The following is a 16,352-nucleotide window of genomic DNA, read 5'->3' as shown; positions in this document are numbered from 1 at the left end:
TGTGGGGTTATGTGCACAAAACCCCAGAGCACGGTGCTTTAAGCCAGGAAGGGAACAGAACACAAAATAGAGCTGAATTTACTTGTGTTCAAGAATCCAAATACTGAACGTGTTTTTGCAAAATCCTGATTTTTCTTTTTATGGTCTTCCAATTCACAACAGGTAAGTAATCAGGCTTCAATCAACTGCCTATTTCCAGACCAGTTATTTGAGCTGTTTTGTGACTTTAAAGCAATTCCTGACCTTCATCTCTCAGATGACATGCAGAGTTTCTTTAGTGGTGCTGAGGACTGAACAGGCGTCCACTAACACCTACAGAATTCACCTCTCTGCCATTTTCTTAATTTTCACTTTATTAAGCAGATAAAAGAGGAGCTGTTTCCTTCCCAGACTCCCTCGCTGGCTCTGTGAGGCATCAGTCCAGCCAAGCATTTCTTTGATCAATGAGCAGAGTAAAAGTTGTGGGAAGCCTAACATGTGGCTTTATGTCCTTAGGCATCCACTGTGACAACATCTGCACCCAGGGCCGCTGGGGACCCAACTGCTCCATCTCCTGCAGCTGTGAGAACGGGGGATCCTGCTCCCCAGAGGATGGGACCTGTGACTGTGCACCCGGATACAGAGGACCCCTGTGCCAGAGAAGTAAGATTTTCCATAGCTGGCAGAAGCAAGGCAGGTAGAAATGCTCCTTTATGACACCAGACAGACAAACCAACAATTTCTGAGCTGCTTTAGCTCATGACTTCCTAAGAGTAAAAGAGCCTAAAAAATGTTCCTTCATCAAGAAGTCAAGGCTCTCCTGCACTGAGTTGTGCCTTGTGTTTCTTCTTCTGATCTTTCACTGCACCTGGACGTCACAGGTGACCTGAAAGGAGGAGCAACACCTTTACAAACCAAAGCTGGCAGGACAGAGGTTTGCAATGAAGTCAGACCTATTAAACAGAGTCAGCCACCACTCATCACATAATGACAAGTGGATGAGCTTTGGCATCAAAATAACAAGGCAATGTTTTCTTACATGCCAGAAAAAGAAACATAGCAGCCCAAAATAGCTCCTATTTGATGCTCTGCTGCTACATAATAAAATGTACCAAGCAGATAAAAATCCTCTCATTTACTTTATCTGGGAAGCTGCATTTTCCCCATAGGGACCCTAATTCTCTGATCCAAACTACACCAGCCATCTTCCCATGTAAACAAGAAGTGGATTTGTCTTTCTTTTCTTCCCAGCATTTCTTCTTCCTGTAAGACATTCTGCATGCCCAGTTCATATATCCCCTTTGATTTCACTGGTTACACTTGACACCAGAACACACTCATCTCTAAAAATAATTTGTAGCTGACAGCTTTTATTTAAAGCCATTATAACAATGACCTCCAGCACTGTTGTAGTTAATGGCCTATAAGTATTTCCATTATAAACCCCAATTTCCAGGTGCTTCAGCATATCTGTGTAGCTGTAAAACCTCTCTCCAAGGCTAAAATGTGGTGCTCAGAGCTTCAGGGAGTTGGGGAAGAAAATGTTTTACAAATCTGAAACCTTAAGAGTGCAAAACTTCCAGAAGTTAATAGTTTCTGACCTTTCTGAGATGAAAAAACCCAGCTTAGTTCTATCAGCTGTTGGCACAGAGGCTACAAGAGCAAGCCTTGTCCCCCAAGCCCAGGAATCAGGCTGCTTCCTGAGGGTGTTTGCTAAGGATCTCTCCCCATTGGGAGAAATTTTCCTCCCCACTGGGGTGACAGCAGAGGGGTCCTGTGGATGCTTCTGGCATTGCCTCTGTGAGCATATGGCCTGGGAATCCAGCTTGCTTCTACCTCTTCTGTGGGATTCAGGCTCAAGAATACCTGGTGAACAGGAGACCTTGCTAAGCTTGTTCTCAAAATCATCCGTATTTTTCTCTTGGAAATTCATTTAGAAACAGAATTTAGCTGTACAAGGCAGAGCTGAGGATGATACTGAGGATGATACTCAGCCAGCTTGTTCTGTCCATGTAATCAGGATTACATGAGACACTGGGATGGTTTAGTGCTTTTAAGTCTGCAGAAATGTCCCCAGGAATGATCCAGGTTGTTTTATAGCTACTGCATCATCAACCAACCTGTCAGCTAAGCTCCAGCTGGAAATGTGCAGTCGGGTAAGAGCCTGACACCCTCAGAGAACACACAATCCAAGAAAAAATTCTCATTTGCTGGAAAAACAGAACAGACATGATTTAGTAACCATTGAGCCAGAACTATAGAACAGAGAATCAAAATAAAAACACATAAAGTTATTTTTACTGCCACTTACTGCAATTTAACATTTCTTTGTGTTATCTATTGCAATGCATGTTTGGACAGTGGATGCTTTTTCACTCTACATGCTCTTAGAAGCAAAAATGTGCTTTTAGAAGAGATACTAAGCCGTAATCCTGACTCCATACCTGATGTACAAATTTTGTAATAATTTCAATCCAGATTTTAGGCAAAATAAGCACACAGCTCATGACAAGTTTACTCAGCTATCTGGGTTGATTACTGATGCAAATCAGATGATTTTGTGTGGTGTTACATAATTACAATTATTAGATTCTGTTCATCACTTGATGATTGTTGCTCCTGCCATGAAATGGATAAAATGACTGCCCTGGCTGAGCACAGGCATTGCACTAGATAGATTTGAAAATCAGCTTTTTTTGTTTTGACATAAAATCTTGTTTCCTAATACACCTTCTCTGATTTCTTGGCTCAGTTTCACAATAGAATGGTGTTCTGAGTTTCTTGTTGTACGTGTGTGTGAGTGTTCCTTTTCCTTCCTATCCTAAAAGCTTTGGAACGTGTGTTATTAACCATATCTGCTGTGAGGTCTCAAGCATCTTAAACTCCTGTTTTGTCAAAGAGTTCAGGTTAGAGAGACTCAAATGAGTGTCCTGAAAGAGAGAAGCTGCTGAGAACTCCGCTGTGGTTGTGATTAATTAACAATCCGATTGTGATTAAACAATCAAGGACTTCCATGAGGAAGGAAGGTGGGAATGTTTGAACACAGGAGCAGTTTTACCCAGAGCCTGCACTTTATTAGACATGGAACAACCCAACAGGCTTCATCATTTCAGCTGTCCACAAAACTGTGGTTGATAAATTAAGTAATACTGGTTTGGGATTAAGACAGAGAATTCTCAAGCTCTCAATGATGAGAAAATGTTGGAAAACCCATGACAGTTTGGTTTGTTCTGTTTTCAGTTTGCCCCCCTGGGTTTTATGGACACCACTGCAGCCAGCCCTGTCCCCAGTGCGTGCACAGCAATGGCCCCTGTCACCACGTGTCTGGACACTGCGACTGCCTGCCGGGATTCTCCGGCCCTCTCTGCAACCAAGGTACCACACCCAGTGCCACTTCCTTTCCTGAGTGTCTGTAACTCTGCAGTGAGTCCCATCCCAAGATTCCTGCCTTTTTCCCTTGTTTCAGCAGTTTAGATCCCAAGAAAATCTTTACTCCAGAGGGAAAATGCAAACAGGTACTCAGTCACCCTCTTGTAAATCCGATGTGCTCCTGGTTTCATAAATAAACCAGGTCTGCCACACTGGATTGAAATGACTGTGGAATGAGACACTTGCTGTAAATACATCAGCATCCAATGGGTATCCAGTCATTTTTCTGCTCAGCCTGTCCTCACCTGAATGTTGATGGCACCTTCATGTGATCTTTGCAGCAGGATGTGGAGGTACCGGTTATGGTAAAGGCCAGCTCAGGTGCACAATCCCAAACACCCAGTTGTGCCAGAACCTCATTTACACTGTTCAGGACCTGGCTGGGAATAGCTAAAGCCATGGACACAAGTGCAGGAGACAGGAAAGTTTGCAGTGAGGCAGAGAAGTGACTTCATTTTCACAGGTGAGGAGGAAATTCAGCTCCCCCAAACGCCCATCACCTTTCTGTACCTTTGAAAGTTAGTCCACATTTAACTACAGATTTCATTTTCATCCTAAAAATACACAAAAAATCATTCAGCCTTCTTCACTCTCAGTTGCTGCATACTGCAGTGGGTATTTTCTACACTTATTTAAAAGAGATGATTCGTAGTGGCCGCTGCCCCTGTGAAGTCACCATCCCTGCCAGAATTGAATGACACTTTCAATGACCTGCTTTTCAATACATTGGGATTGCAGGCAGCACTTACCCAAAATCATTAAGCAGAGATTAAGTATAACCATGTTTTCTTTTTCCTGTGCTGTACAGTCAACTAAACATTACACCAATTAATTTATTAAAATGAACATTTTTCAGTGAATTTGTCCATTTTATGTGAAACATTAGCCAGATTTCAAAGCGTAAGCAAGTCTAATTATCCTCTTAAGAAAACTATTTTATTTTTGCTCAGATGTTCAGCACTTCTGGTTTTACTTTGAAATGTTGTTCTATCCAGAAAATTAATTTTAAAATATTCATGTCCTAATTAAAATCAATTTGTGTTGCAGTTTGTCATAATGAGTTAACATGTAACTTTATTTTGTAGAAAGAAAAATGCTAATTAATGTTTTCCATTAGAAAAACGTGAAATGAAGATTTCACTTTGGAATTTTCATCTCCTTGTGCCATTGGCAGCAGGAACATTTTTCCACCAGCAATATGTGCATGTGAGGAGCTGTGTAACCCCCAAAACTGCACAGGTTGACATGGTTGTGCCAAGGATTCCAAGCTGCAAACAACTAAACAGCTGTTTCATGAATATCTTTCACAATCACAGAGCAAGATGGGTTGATAATAACTTGTTATCGCTGCTAGAACACACCTGACATCCCACAGGGACTTTGGGAGTCCCACTTCAGAGCTTTTCAAGCTAATTAACATCACAATCTGTGTTGTACAGTCAGGTTGCTCCTGAAGAAAGCAGCATTAAACCTTGTTTTACAGCTCTCTAAAAATGATTGAGACATTTAAAAAGTGCTTGGATTTGGATCTCACATCTTCACAAGAGTCACTCTGTCAGTCCACAACCAGGTAGTTTAAATTAGGGAGAACAACCATTTTGTCATCCCTCTGTGCTGACATTCCAGAGGGCATCATCCCATTTCCCAGAGACAAGAGGAGCTCCCAGGGGGGGATCCCCTCTGCCTGCTCTGCTTGTGTGCAACAAAGCACCAAAGTGTGACCTGGTTCCTTTGCCAGCAGCTCTGCTTGGATCACAAATCTCGCACTGATCCATCAGTATTCCATGTTGCAGTCCAAATCAGCTCCTCTTCTAAGGCCACCCTTCGAGAACTACATTTTTTGTACATACGAAACCCAGCCTTCATCAAGGTGATGTTGCCTATCTCCATCTCAAAGATGCCATAAAACAGTGCCTGGAGCTGCTTTGTACAGAGCGTTGGAAGGGAATACTGGTGTGGCCTGTCCAAGAGCTGGGCTGACAGATCAGTTTTTGCTCTGGCTGTGATAGGAGGGCTCTGCTTTCCTTCTCTCTTTTGTGTATTTCTTCCATCATGACTGTGTATTGTGTTTAGTTTTATCTCTTTTCACGTAGGAACTGTTCTGTTTAGCACACAGTGTGAAAGCCAAACCCAACTCTATCCACTCCTACAGATAAGTCCATAGTCTACAGAAAGGCAAGCAGAAAACAATGCTCTGCTGTAGTAAGAGCAGAGTATGGCATATTATATAAAAGCCAATGAATCACAGCTCAGTATTTCAATCTGTGGCTGAGTCACAGTCTGGATAGATTGAGGTCACCTGCAGAGAATACTTTTGAGAAAGTGAGAGAGGCTGAAGTGGTAGAAGAGCTGCATAATTCAGGGAAGTGCGTTAATCACTTTTTTGACATTGCTATTATTTACCAGGATACAAGTCCAGTTCCATTTGTTACACTCTTTGCAAAGATGGACTGTATGTTTTATCTTGTTTTGAAAATACATCTGTTTTTGTCAGGGAACACAGCCAATAAGAGCCCAGAAACGAAACATTTCATTTGTTACTGAGCAGAGCTTTCCATCAACTTTAACGTTAAAGATTTCCAATAATTTGGTGGGAGGTTGAAGATCTACATGTCTATTAGTTTTCTGTCACTGTGCTTAGAATGTTAGAAGATGACTCTGGAAAAAAATTTAGAGTTTCTTTTCTTCCAGCTTCAGTTAGGGATAGGTGTTGATTTTGTTAGGGTGCAGCACACCTGTTTAATAGCTCTCAGTCAAACATGTATGTAACATATATATATATAAAAATCCTCAGGAACCAGATCAATTTCTTCCAGCCACGCATTTGTGGGTGCTACTCCTTGAATTCTCCTCAGCTTTCCTGTTCTCTTCCTCTCCCAATGATCCCTTTTCTCTGTTTTGTCTCTCCTCTTTTTATCCTTCCATACTGCCCTTCAATTTTTGCAATCTTATTACTATATTAGCTCCATTTTCCAGCAGAAAAATGGATTTTGATATGACTTTTTCCTATTGTTTTTATGCCTGGGATGCAAGCAAAATGGTCTTGAATACTTTCTGCCTGTTCCTGCTTTCTGGAGGAATTTTGCTTCATCGAAGAAAAATTTTGTAATTAATTTTATCTCTAATTGCTAAATGTTGAGTCCTGTGATTTCCTCCCAGTCCTTTTGAAGAGCCTGCAGTAAACTGCCTTGTGTTTTCAGTGTGTCCTAGCGGGAAATACGGGAAGAACTGTGCCGAGGTCTGTCAGTGCACCGAGAACGGGACCTGCAATCCCATTGATGGATCATGCCAGTGTTTCCCAGGCTGGATAGGGATGGACTGCTCCCAGAGTAAGCAAAGGGGTTTTTTCCACCTCTGCTTTCAAAGATTGTATTTTTGTGTTTGTTTAGTGCTTTCTGAAAGTTAAAGACAGATTCTGGGGAAATCCCTGTTGTATTACAGCCAGTGCCTTACTCTCTTTAGAGCTGATTTCTTTTAATTAATCTAAGTTAGCTTTGGATTGAATTAGTTTCTGCATTTGGAGTTTGCAGAAGCCAGGAAAGGGAGGTCACAAGCTCTTATCAGAAAAGAAAGCTCCATGCTCCCTTTTAATTTCTAGCTGGATTCCTTTTTATTTATTTTTTTGAAATCGTTTTCTTTCAGCTATTACATTTAGACATTATTAACCAGTAAATGTTTTCCTGTACTAAATCCCCAGAACTCAGAAATTAGGTAGCTGAAATACTTCTATTAAATGTAATTTAATTGTAAAAGTCAATGTGGCCTTGTAGGGATGGAGGATTTCTTTCTGAAAATTGCCCAGGTAGAAGATTGGCATTTGCTGATCCCAAAGTGTCATTTCCTGCGAGCATCCCTTAATTGAAGCTAGATCACAGAGGGAGGCAATATCCGATCATTCAGAAATGTTACTTCATATTCAGGATACAACTAGCATATTAGACAGCATTCCAGAGTAAAATATATTAAACTCCAAGTGATAAAGCAGGAATCGGATAAAAACAGACGGCTGTAATTTTGCTTTTATTGTGTGTCTTCTGCAGACAGAATATTGCTGTCAGTCAAAAACAGAAAAAAAAGAAAAGAAAAGACAAGACAGAAAGCTGCACATATTCCTCATTATACTTGGCCATGTAATTGAGAAAGGGATGTTAGTGTCTGTTAACCTTGAAAAAAGATGGTTTTCCTTACAGAGCAAGGCAGGCCAGGTCAGCAGAACCAGTTCAGGAGGCAGGACCTGGCCGTGGCTCTGTGTTTTGGATGAGCAGAGGGGACGTGGCTGTTTGCTCAGTTACTCCTTGCACACAAAGTGAACCTCTCCCAAGGTGACCCCGTCCCACTCCAGGCTCCTGTGGGCACCTGGCCTCCCCTCCCAGGCTATTTCCATCCCTGGCTCTGGTTAACCTGGAATGACCCCAAGCCAGAGCTGCACAGGAGATAATTTTAGCTCTGACTCCAGACCAGTTCTGGATTCACTAACAGCCCCTGCAGCTCTGCCTTAGAAAGGCATTGGAAAAGTATTTCTGGTTGCTTATAGCACAAACACTTCAGGCCAAATCCTGCACAGCTTTACATTGTGTGAGTCCAGTGACCTTTTGTTTGATTTATGTCATGGCAGAGTTTCTTTGGCTGTTCATTCTGGCTTTAGAGGTGTCTGTCAAATGCCAGAAACTTCCATTTATCATCCATGAAGCCATTGGCATCCATGGAAATAGGCCTGGTATCTGTACTTTTAGGTTTCCTGGGAACTGTGCCTTATTAATTCATGTCTTTAGCAGGAAGCAATGGAAAGTGCTTTTTAAAGCAAAAATATAGTTGTTATATTGAAGGGCTATCATAATTTCAGATCTTTTAGTCTGGCACTAATAACTGTAACTTACTGCATTCCTTTTTGGAGGGAGGCTTAAAATAACTTTTTAAAATGTATTAATATTGTACTTGTTGAAATATAAAATAGACCCAGAGATTTTAATTTAATATTAGCCCCAACAACAAAAGCAATCTGAATTTGTGGATGGGAATTCATACTGGAAGAAGTTTTCTTTACATTTTTACGTGATTGGAGTAGCACTCTGTGCTTCAAATGAATGTGGTAATTTTAGTGGTTGATTGCATAGCAAAGTAAACCTGAATAGCTGGGCTTTATTATGCAAGAATCCCAGAATGTCAAAAAGAAAATTAAATTACCTTCATATATTGCAACCCTGCCTAAACTGGCTTCACATATAATGCCAGAGAGGCAGGGAGAGTGGCCAGAGAACAGAGTGGGGTCGTATCAAGGGTCACTGGTTCTCAGTGCAGCAAAGACCTGATCCTGCTTCCTGCCCTACAGAGGGGATCATGGAATCACAGAATCCTGGGATGGTTTGGGTGGGAAGGAACCTTAAAGATCATCCAGCCCCACCCCCTGCCATGGGCAGGGACCCCTTCCACTATCCCAGGCTGCTCCAAGCCCCGGCCTGTTGCAGCGGGGATTACTGCAACAAGTATATTTCAAACCAGGAGTCCCGTGGAAACCGAAGTAGATATGGACAGATTCGTGGTAGATGTTTCAGAGATGTTTATTTCTCCAGCCGCATGGCCGGGGCTCTCTCAGGAACTCCCCGGTCACGGGACCCCGAGGGTCCTTGGCCACACCGGGAAACACAAACCAACCAATGGGGAATGAGACTGACCAGGGACAGGGAGACCCTGTGCCTCCCCCCCAGGGCCCATCTCCCAGGGCTCCATGGCAGGGGAGGGACCCCAACATCTCACGGACCCCAACACCGGCCAACCTGGCCTTGGACAATTCCAGGGATCCAGGGGCAGCCACAGCTTCTCTGGGCACCCTGTGCCAGGGCCTCCCCACCCTCACAGTGAGGAATTTCTTCCCAATATCCCATCTAACCCTTCCCACAGCGGGAAGCCATTCCCCTCTGTCCTGTCCCTCCATCCCTTGTCCCCAGTCCCTCTCCAGCTCTCCTGGAGCCCCTTTAGGCCCTGGAAGGGGCTCTAAGGTCTCCTCGGAGCCTTCTCTTCTCCAGGTGAGCACCCCCAGCTCTCCCAGTCAGGTTCCAGAGCCAAGGGGCTCCAGCCCCGGGAGCATCTCTGTGGCTTCCTCTGGACTCACTCCAGCAGCTACAAATCCTTCTGATGTTGTTCCCCAGGGCTGGAGGCAGCTCTGCAGGTGGGGTGTCACCTGAGTGAGGCAGAGGGGCAGAATCCCTCCATCTACCTGCTGGGAGAAATCCCTGTGCCAGGGCTTGACAGCATGGGAGAGGTTACAGGGTGGCACCAGGGTTTGCAGAGCAATTGGTGGCTTGGAAGGACCAGCCACTGTCCGGGAAGGACTGGTCACTGTCTGTGAAGGACCTGTCACTGTCTAGAAGTCAGCAGTGCGAGGTTCTGCCTTTGCTGGTGTCTCACAGGTTCTCCCTTTATTGTTGCTCCTCCACAGCATTAAAACAGTATCATGGCTTTTTTTTTTTTATTGTCAGCTGAAAAATGTTTTCTATTTTCATAGCTTGTCCCACTGGGTTTTGGGGCCCTGATTGCTTTCATTCGTGCAACTGCCACAACGGAGCACTGTGCAGCCCCTACGATGGAGAATGTAGATGTACCCATGGTTGGACGGGGCTCTACTGCACTCAGCGTAAGCCTTTCAAAGACAGGGAATCTGTCAAAGTATGTGCTGCTACCTCGTGTCTCTTTCAAGTATTGCAGTTTTCCCTGGAAAACCACATGGTCTCTCCTCCTGATAACCTCACATCACCCCAAAGAAAATAGTCCTGAAGCTTTCCAAGGTTTTTTATGCCTTTGGCGCTCGGTAAAGGAGGGGGAAATAATTTAGATTATTGATTCATTGTTAGAATTTGCACAGTCAGTGTCCCTGCTCGTTAATGCCCCAGTATTTGTGGTCTGATTTAGGAAAATGTTAGAGGTTTCTCACCTTAGTGCCAAATTACCAGTATGAAAGAGGAGATCCGGTGAGCCTTTTAAGAAGGTTCTTTCACTTGCAAGTAATTGATTGATCCTTGATCTTCCAGAGAGTTTCTGTTTAGCATCTTCTTTCACTTCTGGAAAATGTGGTTTGTATAGATGGGTCAAGTTTTCATTCTTCTGAAACACTTAAGAGGCAATTCTGTAAAGATGAGAAACATTACTTCAAGAAAATTGGCTGTCACAGTATCTCTGCATTTAGACCATCAAATAAATGTCATGAAACATACAGAGGCTGAAAATCCATAGATTTATAAACCCCCATACTTCGTGCTGATAACACATCTGAGTTTGGGTTTCAACTTATTTCTTACTCTTTCCTTGTTCTAACTGCTGAAAGGTTGCCCAGCTGCTTTTTATGGAAAGAACTGTGCCAATGTGTGCCAGTGTCAGAACGGAGCTGACTGTGACCACATCACTGGGCAGTGCACATGCAGGACGGGATTTACAGGCAAACAGTGTGAGCAGAGTAAGTACCAGTGACCTCAGTTCTCTCTTTCTCCAGAAAGGGGGGTGTATTTCAGAATTCTTGCACAAACAGGCTCTTAGATGAGGTGTTGATGTCAGGAGGACGGTGACTCCAGGCACCTTATATAATCCATAGGGAAGAGAGGATGCCTCTGGAAAACTGGATGGTCTGAGCATAAAGAAATTCAGTGAATCCCTGCAAACTGGGCCTTTCATTCCCAGACTAAATTTAGGTGACAGAAGGCAAATCACTGCAGTCAGTGCTGATTGGATAGGGCCTTCCCAAACAATTTGTACCTAATTAATACAAAAGCAGCCCTAAAGCTGCCTCAGGCCTTGTTAATGCTGTTGAGAGCAACAGCTCCAGGTTTCCCAATGCATGAAGACAGCCAGAAGGGTTAAAAGAAATAAGTCATTTCTGCTCTCTGCCTTCCAAGGAATACTGGGGATATGGGGCTTTCCCACAGAAGTTATGATGTAGACATGGGCCAAATAAAGATTCATCTTTACAATGAAAGCAGATCAAGGAAATCAAGGTTGCTTGCCATTTTGGGAAGGGTCTGTGTGTAGCTTGAGCAGTGAGCAAGTGTTTCTCAATGAACTTCAGTTACCTTGCAAGGGTTCTGGAATTTCTTGCTGGAATTGTTGTCCATATCCCACTGGAATATTTAGCAGGCTGTGCCAAATACCTTCTTTAAAGAACATGGAATGAGGATCATGGAAACTGGATGTGCTGCAGCTGAACAATTACTTGTTTGTCCAGTGCAGTAATTCACAAGGAAAATTCTCACACACTTTCTGGGATTCTAAACAGAGGTGATATTCATCTCACCTTCCCAAGGCATTAAGTCCACAGGGTTCCCTTCTTTTTTTTTGGCAGTAAGGTAGTTCAGTAATATTCCTGCTAGATTTGCAAGAGAAGGCTTTTTAACTGTAGCTTGCTATGTGGCTCTTTATGGAAGTATTTGTGCATGTAACTCAGTTCATAAATATGTTTTTGCACACACTTGCATTTAGCAAAGTGAGTATCTCAGGGCCAAATTTCTGCGCTCTGGGGGGTATTGCACACAGTACCACTGTAAGTCTGTAAGTGGCAAAATTTCTGAAATTTGGGGACACCCTTTACTGCAGCCACAATCAAAATACGAAACTAAAGAGTCCCACGAAGAACTGCACAATAGCAGATTTTATTTGAGGACCTGCTTTATAATTTGACCTCTGTACAAAGCCTGAGGCTTTCTTTTCTATCCAAACTACAAATGGATTTATTTACTTATTCTTCTACTGTTTAATCTAAAAGAATCTCTTCATTAAGATTCCTTCCTTCTTCAAATCCTGCTGAATGGGCAGTCACACTGCATTGCAGATGAAATGCCTAATTGCAGGCATCATTTCTGTGGTGCAGTCCCAAAATTTAGGCCTTATTTATCTTAAGTAGGCTGCAGGCTAATATAAGAATAAGCATTAATTGTAATAATTTTGGTTTTTTCTTTGTTTGAGTACCAAGAGATTAAAGAAAGAGATAGAATTTTAACACAGGCTGCAAATCAAAAAACAGATACTGGCTATGGTTCTCTACTTAATATTAAATTTTGGCTCCCAGAAGCTACTTTGAGACTGACATTGGGGACATGTTGTCATGCAATGAAAAACATTTGCACTGACACACAAGGAGTCACATCTTGAACAATATATTCCACAGGATCATAGCAAGTGTGCATGTTTTCAGTAATGCAGCTTCTCCATGGAAATAAGTGGGATGTGACATTGTTTGTTTCAATTTGTTATTGAATAGTGCTTCCAGAAGTACAGTAAGCTGCCTACAGATTTATTGTAATAGCCCATCATGGTAATTGTATGAATAAATTTCTCAGCTGGACATTCAGTCATTTTGTCTTTGATAGAGACACAAAGACAGGATAGAAATTCCTGCTCTGTTAAGAACCTGACATGGAAGCAGAGCAAATCAAACCATTCAGATGCTCAGTTCTGAAATTCCACCTGCAGTGTTCTGTTCACCTCCTGGCACTAGTAGGGATGAGTAGGAAAGCATGTGGCATTTGTTTGGTAAAAGCCATTGGGTTCATATAAAGGTTCATTAAAACTTTTCTTTGCAATTCCCCCCATGAAAAAAAAACAGGTGGGTTGGTGAAAAATGCTGAGCTCTGTTGTCTACAGCTTCTGAGCTCAAGGTCTGTTAAACTCTGAACATTTGTAATATATATAAAGTCTTCTAAAGCCTTTGTCCCTATCACTGATTTAATTGTATGAATTTTCCAGAAAGTTACAGCTTAATAAGTAATAAACTGTACATGGAATACATTTAGCTTCTGCTTTCAAATAATAATAATTTCACATTAGGGTTTTATCCTAGAGATCCTAAAACCAGGGAGACTTCTCTACTGAATTTCCCATGGCAAGTGTTGTGCCCATTCCTGAAAACAGTAGAATTCTTTCCAGTGTTTTTCTTTGGCTCCCCAGAGTGCTCTCCAGGAACATTTGGTTATGGTTGCAAACAACTGTGTGAGTGCATGAACAATGCAACGTGTGACCATGTCACAGGCACTTGCTACTGCAGTCCAGGCTTCAAAGGAATCCGATGTGATCAAGGTACAGTGGATTCTAACTATAAAATCCCTCTCTCCCTCTCTCTCTCCCCTCTCCAATGATCTACTTGCCTTAAAAAAACAGTGTTTCAAAAATGAAATGCACGATTCAATTTACAGTGTGTTATGAATTACTTTTAACAGCGGCTCTTATGATGGAAGAATTAAACCCCTATACTAAAATTAGCCCTGCTCTTGGATCAGAGAGGCACTCAGTGGGAGCAATCATTGGAATTATTATTCTCCTTCTAATTATTATGGTCTTGCTGGCACTCTTTGTGTGGTATCGACGGAAACAGAAGGAGAAGGGCCATGACATGCCAAGTGTATCTTACACTCCAGCCATGAGGATGACTAATACAGATTACTCACTTTCTGGTAAGGGTCTTTTTATGTTAATCAAATCCAGACTGATATTCCTGTCTGTTGGGGAAATACAAGTTTCTGTGATGTGTAACGTGTATTATCAAGCCTCAAAAATAATGACACTTCCATTCTTCCCCAGAATACCGTGATCTTTAAACACATAAATGGGACAGGAAAGCAAATATAAAACTGATTTAAGCTGCTTTCTGTGTGGAAGTTGATATGGGATATACCTAGGCAGGAAATACGTTGCATGGAATTTTGAGTCATGTGCATTCCTGTTGCGGTGAAGAGATGTCTTCCCTTTGTGAAATCTTGGGAAGCCTTTATTTGTTTGAGGAATGGGATTGACTGGGTCAGTCATAAGGTTTTGGTTTTGTTTGTGTTGCAGTTTGTGATTTGAGGTGTCTATTTGTTGTCACTCTCTGCTGTGTGCGGACCAGTCCTTGTCATGTAGACAGCTGGTGGGAATCATCTTCCCAGGAACTGAGGAAAGCAGGACAGAGGAAGAAGAAGGGTCTTTAGCATCAAAGCATTATTTTCTGTCTATCCTCTGCTACTGCTGTGGAGGACGGCTTTTCTTGACAGATTGGCTAAATTTTGGAGGATGTGATCTCCTTTTCAACACTGTCATTCCTATTCATTCCTCTTTGGCCAATATCAGGGATGATGCCAGGCAGGAGATGGCTTTAATTCCTTCTGCTTTCCCCGCTGTCTCTAGCGGGGATCTTCTCAGGGTTTGCTGCCCTCTGACTTCTCTTCCCATTAAATGGCTGAAACTCCAAGTCCAAGTAAATACAAGCCCGTGGGACTGGCAGAGGTTGACCCAGCAGCTCTGCTTCCCCGGGCCCACAGTGCCTTTTTCTTTTTGCTTTCTACTCTAAATGCACAAGGCCCCTGGCTTCTCTGCTGTGTCAGGGGGGCATGGCTGGAAGCTTTTTATGGACTCCCCTGCCAAGGATGTGCCTGGAGGGAGCCTCTCCCATTAAGCCAATGATAGTAATGCCTGGCTACACCTAGAATTTAATCACGGAGCTTCTCATGGCATGGTGACTTCAGTCCTTGTGTTGGGGACGTTTTCCTGCCATGGTGTGTCCCACATCAGGGGCTCTCTGCTGAACACCATTGACTAAATTCATATTTAGACCACTCAGTAGAGCATTCCTTCTTCTGATGGCTACAAACCGGGGGGGGGGGGGGGGGGGGGGGGAGGGGGAAATTATCACAGATCTCCCCTCATTCCTTCTTATTTTTAATTTTAGCTTTGCTGGCTCTTGCTTAAGGTGCCTATTTGGGTAAGAAATACATGTTCTTCACTTTTGTCTCAGGTGCAGCCACCTTTCCCAGAGCTTGTGACGCCATATGATACTTAAGCATGTGAGAAACAAAAGTATTTTGGAGATGGCTGAATTCCTGGATACATGCTAAATAGCTGAGGGATCACATCCCTCATCTGCACCAAACCTGGGATCTCTTTTGGTACCTGGGCTGGGAGTTTAATTCTGGCCCTTATGGCATTCCTGCTCTGTGTCAGCTCAGTTTCTAAAAACCCTCAATACCAGGTCCTTACAATCCCAAACAGCACCAGGTCTGTGGGGTGTCATAGGCTTCTCTAGAAAGAAAGTGGATAATGGTTCTCTCCTGTTCATCTCAGTCAGTGATGGGGATGCAGAGACTGGGCCTTTTCTTTCTTCTTTCTTTCTTTGTTCAGTCCTTGTAGCAATAGAAATTGTATCACTCAGGAAGCTGCAGCAGAGTGGGGTCAGGCATCTCTTTCTGGAGGTCACAAGGACAGTTTCCTTCCTCCCCCCCTTGGAAAACTCTGCCATTTGAGCTTGCAGAGGAAGATTAAGAAGTTAGAAGCAAATTCAGCTCATTATAAATTGCCTGCAGGTACCAGCATTGTTTCAAATTTTTGTTTTTGCCCTTTTTAGAAGGGCATTTACAAATTCTAGACAAGACCTTCTGAAAACTCCCTGCCAAATCCTGACTGTCCTCCAGTACATTCCCCTACTGGGACTTTCAGTAACTGCCCAAACTTTGGCCTTACCAAGGCTGCTTCACTTCCAGAGACCAGAGAGGCAGGAAAAGGTGCTGATGTGCACCTTCCTCAGCAGAAAGTGGAGAGGTGGATACTGAGATAAGCTCACAGATAAGGAATATGTGGCTGGCAAGACAACACGGGTGTGTCTGAGGGCAGGTGTGCACGTGTGTGTTGTAGAGGATGCTGAAGGACAGCAGCAATATTGCAGAGAGGGAACAGGGATTCCAACCTTCACCTGGGTGTTTGCGTGTGGATTAAAGGCAGAATACCATGTAAAGGTACTTGTCCAATGAATATAATCCCATGTAAACCCATGTACTTTGGCAGGAATTCCACCTGGATGGCTGCAGCATCCAGCCCTCTGTGGGTTGTAACATTATGGCTCTCCTGAATCAACAGTTGTTATTTTGCCTGTTTACTCTTATTTGAGTAATGGTGGTGTTGTTTCTGAATAGAGTCACATACACAGATCCCAAACTCCT

General features: G+C 43.0%; 1 protein-coding gene across 2 annotated transcripts in view; it reads left to right on the top strand.

Annotated features, from left to right (window-relative positions):
- The window catches only part of MEGF11 (multiple EGF like domains 11), a gene marked incomplete at its 3' end in the record, with an annotated part of 188,187 nt that overhangs the window by 151,458 nt on the left and 20,377 nt on the right, over positions 1-16,352 (top strand). For both annotated transcript variants that reach the window (XM_082291017.1, XM_082291018.1), the window contains exons 11-17: positions 496-642; positions 3,220-3,354; positions 6,609-6,737; positions 9,911-10,039; positions 10,727-10,855; positions 13,336-13,464; positions 13,605-13,838. In XM_082291017.1, coding sequence (XP_082147143.1) covers positions 496-642; positions 3,220-3,354; positions 6,609-6,737; positions 9,911-10,039; positions 10,727-10,855; positions 13,336-13,464; positions 13,605-13,838 — 1,032 coding nt within the window. The remainder of the gene's footprint in view (positions 1-495; positions 643-3,219; positions 3,355-6,608; positions 6,738-9,910; positions 10,040-10,726; positions 10,856-13,335; positions 13,465-13,604; positions 13,839-16,352) is intronic.

The sequence above is a fragment of the Coloeus monedula genome, assembly GCF_965178545.1.
Source record: "Coloeus monedula genome assembly, chromosome: 14".
Classification (NCBI taxonomy): Eukaryota; Metazoa; Chordata; class Aves; order Passeriformes; family Corvidae; genus Coloeus; species Coloeus monedula.
The sequence above is the reverse complement of the archived record's forward strand: the minus strand, read 5'-3'. Positions and strand labels throughout refer to the sequence as shown.